This window comes from Propithecus coquereli, unplaced genomic scaffold (genome assembly GCF_000956105.1).
Source record: "Propithecus coquereli isolate 6110/MARCELLA unplaced genomic scaffold, Pcoq_1.0 Scaffold175, whole genome shotgun sequence".
Taxonomy (NCBI): Eukaryota; Metazoa; Chordata; class Mammalia; order Primates; family Indriidae; genus Propithecus; species Propithecus coquereli.
The window spans coordinates 3,947,369-3,951,762 of NW_012142190.1; the positions used below are offsets into that span (position 1 = coordinate 3,947,369).

At 33.2% G+C, this 4,394-nt stretch overlaps 1 protein-coding gene across 1 annotated transcript in view; it reads left to right on the forward strand.

The window, feature by feature from the left end:
- The window catches only part of PDS5B (PDS5 cohesin associated factor B), a 139,702-nt gene that overhangs the window by 30,471 nt on the left and 104,837 nt on the right, over positions 1-4,394 (forward strand). The window contains 1 exon segment of the mRNA XM_012642128.1: positions 3,932-4,071. Coding sequence (XP_012497582.1) covers positions 3,932-4,071 — 140 coding nt within the window.

The window sequence follows — 4,394 nt, forward strand, 5'->3', positions numbered from 1 at the left end:
ACATTGTAAAAATGTCACTTTTACTCAGGCAGAAGGCAAATAAGCTAATTCTAACCAGCATTATACTAGAGGTCTTAATTCAGTGAAATAAAACAAGACAAAATATAAAAGGATTAGAAAGAAGAAACAAAACTGAAATTATTCTCAGATGATATCATTGCCTGTGCAGAAAACACAAAATAATGTACAAATTTCTAGAACAGATAAGAAAGTTATGGAAGGTTGCTAGATATAAGAATATACAAAAATCTGTTAGCATAATTTCAAAAAATTTTGACTTGTAGCTTTAATAAAGTACTTAGAAATTTAATAAAAATGTGCATGACATTTGTGTTGAAAATCATCGTAGTTGACTGGGTACTAATAATACCCACTCTCTCAGCTTCTACATAACCACGTATCCACTTATAAATTCCCCATTACTTCCAGTGTTCCTTTGTCTATTAATTCCTGATCATAGTCAAAGGGATGTGTGAAAATAAGTCTTAACATGAGGTCTCCACTTTCTTATTCTTTTTCAAAATTGTTCTGTTATTACTGGCCATTTGCGCTTCCAGGTGAACTTTAAATTCAGCTCGTCAATTTACATACACAGGCACATGTTACCAGTTTCTATTTTAATTGAATTATTGACCAGTCTGTAGAAAATTGACATCATTATGATACTGAGTCTCCTCTTCCATAAATAACAATAACAAATAACAAATCTCACAGCATTTCTTCTGTTATTAATACAAGTCATTGAAAGGAATAATGGACTACTTAATGATTTCAGGGTAATTGACTACCCATATGGAAAATAATAAAATTAGATTTCTTATTTTGTACCATACATAAAAAATACAGCTGGAATAAAGAAAAGTACATCTGAAAAAGTAAATCTGAAAAGTAAATCTTTAAAATTTTATTTGAAAATAAAAACAACATCTTTATAAACTGAGGGTGGGAATGAATTTCTTAAGAAAGATATAAAGAGAAGCCTTGCAAGAAAAGATTGATAATATTTGATTACATTAAAATTAAAAACTTCTATTGACCTTAGCCAAGATACGAAATCAACCTGTGTCCATTAATGGATGAATTAATAAAGAAAATGTGATGTATATACATAGTGGAATATTACTCAGCCATAAAAAGAACACAATCCTATCATTTGTGGCAATGTGGATGGAACTGGAAGTCATTATGTTAAGTGAAATAAACCAGGCACAGAAAGACGAATATCACGTGTTCTCACTCACTGGTTTGGAGCTAAAAAAATAGATCTCATGGAGGTAATGAATAGAATGGTGGTTACCAGAGGCTGGGAAGGGTATGGATATGGGAAATTAAGAGAAGGTGATTAAGGGGTACAAAAATACAGTTAGATAGAAGGAATAGTTCTAGTATTTGACAGTATTAGTACAGTAGGGAAATTATAGTTAACAGTAGTTTATTTTAGTTATTTCAAAAAGCTAGAAGATTTGTAATGTTCCCAACACAAGAGATAAATATTTGAGGTGATGGATATCTCAGTTACCCTGATTTGATCATTACACATTGTGTACATGTACCAAAATATTACATGCATCCCAAAATATGTACAACTATTATATATCAAAAACATACAAAAAAAATAAAAACTTCTGTGTACTTAAAGACACCATAAACATTGTGAAAAGACAAATATAGACTAAGATACACTTACGATGGATTGACTTATAATTTTTCAACTTTATGATGGGTCTGTTGGGGTATTAAATGCATTTTCCTTCAACGATGGGTTTATCAGGATTTAACCTTATAAGTTGAGGAGCATCAATAATTCTCAAAGGTTTAGTGTATAGAATTTATGAAGAAATTCTATGAATAAGAACAGGACAAAACAGCCCAATTGAAAATGGCAAAGATAGAATTTACAGAAAATTTATTTCTCATATGTATAAGATACCTATATTTTAATGTTCCTGTATAGTAGAATCAGTAAATAAGCTGAGGCATGTTATGTAGTAAAATGCTAAACAGCAATTAGAAATGAACCAAATAATACAATACAAGCATTAAAGCAGGTAAATCTAAAATTATGCTGAGTTGAAGAATGTGAGTTTAAAAATATATACAGGCCAGGCGCGGTGGCTCACACCTGTAATCCTAGCTCTCTGGGAGGCCGAGGCGGGCGGATCGTTTGAGCTCAGGAGTTCGAAACCAGCCTGAGCAAGAGCGAGACCCTGTCTCTACTAAAATTAGAAAGAAATTAATTGGACAACTAAAAATATATAGAAAAAATTAGCCGGGCATGGTGGCGCATGCCTGTAGTCCCAGCTACTCGGGAGGCTGAGGCAGGAGGATCGCTTGAGCCTAGGAGTTTGAGGTTGCTGTGAGCTAGGTGACGCCACGGCACTCTAGCCCGGGCAACACAATGAGACTCTGTCTCAAAAAAAAAAAAATTTGATTTCTTTCGTTCAAAAACCAAACAGGAGTTGGTAGTGTGAATACCCCAAATAACCAGTAAATAATTATTCTTGTTTTATTCTATTTTTGGTGTATTTCTCAAGTGAGCCATTCAGTCAGCTGATTTCTCTGCCCCCTTTTAAATGTGCTCAACGATTTTGGTGAGGCAGGAGGCCGTCATAACTCTAATTATTTTTTGGTTTATCTGATTTTCTCTAGTAAAAATATTGAGTAAATGCTATATGCATGTTCCTATGAGGAATATAAAAATAAGGAAATTATTATCCCTGCTTTTAGCAAAGTTAACATTTAGTGTGGGAGAAAAAGGAAAAAAAATACAGATTTAGTAAGAGGCCAGATATTTTAAGTATCATCAGAGACAAAAACAACATGCAGTTGAAGCAAAGGAAACAGCATGCAGAAGCATATAGAAGTAGGAAGGTTTTGGGTGAATTAGTGGAACACAAAGATTTATAGTTGGAACATAGCATAAAGTAAGTTTAAATCACTCCAAGCTGCAGCATATTAGAATCTTTGCCTGCAGAGCCTAATAAAGAAGTAGATGTCCAGGCATTAAACCAGACCAGTTGAATCAGAATTTCTGAGAGTAGAGTCCAGGCGTCAGGTTTTTGTTATTGTTGTTACTTTGATTTTTTCTTTCCCCCCAAGCTTGAGAGGTGTTTCTAATGTATAGCTTTGTCTGAGAAATACTTATTTAGAGGAACAAAGGGAGCAATAATAAAGATGACTTAGGTCATATTATGCGGGCTCTTGAATAGTAGTCTGCGGCATTGGTTTAAAATTTAAGAAAAGTCCACATAGTGCCTTCCATAGCACCATGAATATTCAGTGTCTCTTGATATACCCTGTTGTCACACTTTATATTTTGGCTGGCTCATTCATTTAACCATTGTGTCGTTTGTTGGTGGTACCAAAATCAATAATAAAATTAATTTCTTACCCCCAGGGTGCTCCCAATATAGTATGTAAACTTTAGTTTTCCAATTGTGCTGTTGAACTCCCTTTAGGAACCTGATATGTATTGATAACTGACTGTCCTGTTGGGAAATGTTAGCACCTACTTATTTCTACAAAAAGCTAAAAAGCACAATTGCATAGACATCTCTGTTTACTATAGGCCAGGCCTATTAGTGTCTGTTCTTAAGCACCACAAATAGTTTTTCAAGGGTCCTGGGTAGGTTTTATAATATAGTTTGTTTTTGAATTTGAGTGGAAATAAACCTCAGTTGTAGGAAGGACCTCTAACATTTAAGCAAACTTTTAAGATGTATTGTTCATATTGGGCGCACTGCTTTAATGTATTTAGAGATGATAAGAACATTTATGAAGACAGCTAATTTTGTGAAAAGTATAGTGAGCATTTTTGTGGAATTTTTTCACCTGGAATTCATGGAAGGTTTTCTGTGGAATTGGAGGATAAGGGAAATCATAGGAAAAAATAGGTAGCCTTATTCTGAATATATACTTCATGGTTTTAAAGCTGTGGTTGTGTTTTATATTTTAGAGCAATGATAATGAGGAACGTCTACAAGTTGTTAAATTACTGGCAAAAATGTTTGGAGCAAAGGATTCAGAATTGGCTTCTCAAAACAAACCACTTTGGCAGTGCTATTTGGGCAGGTATATGATTTTGGTTTCCTATTTTAAAGTAAAATATGTCTATATCTATGTATTGTTCTTTGAAACACCATCCACTTTTAAGATGTGTTCTCTGAAATCATAAAAATGAAAAGATGAAGTTTTTTATAGAAATTTTTGAATGTTGATAATGGTTGGCTATATTTATAATTTCCCTTTTTATCTTCAGTGATTTTTAAAAGATGATACATTTTAAAAGCTATCTCACACAGTATTACAACTGTGAAATTAAAATGTATTATTTCAAAGTAGTGACGTAATTGCAACTGAAAGTACCTCTTATAGCCCTTCCATAAAATGTTATA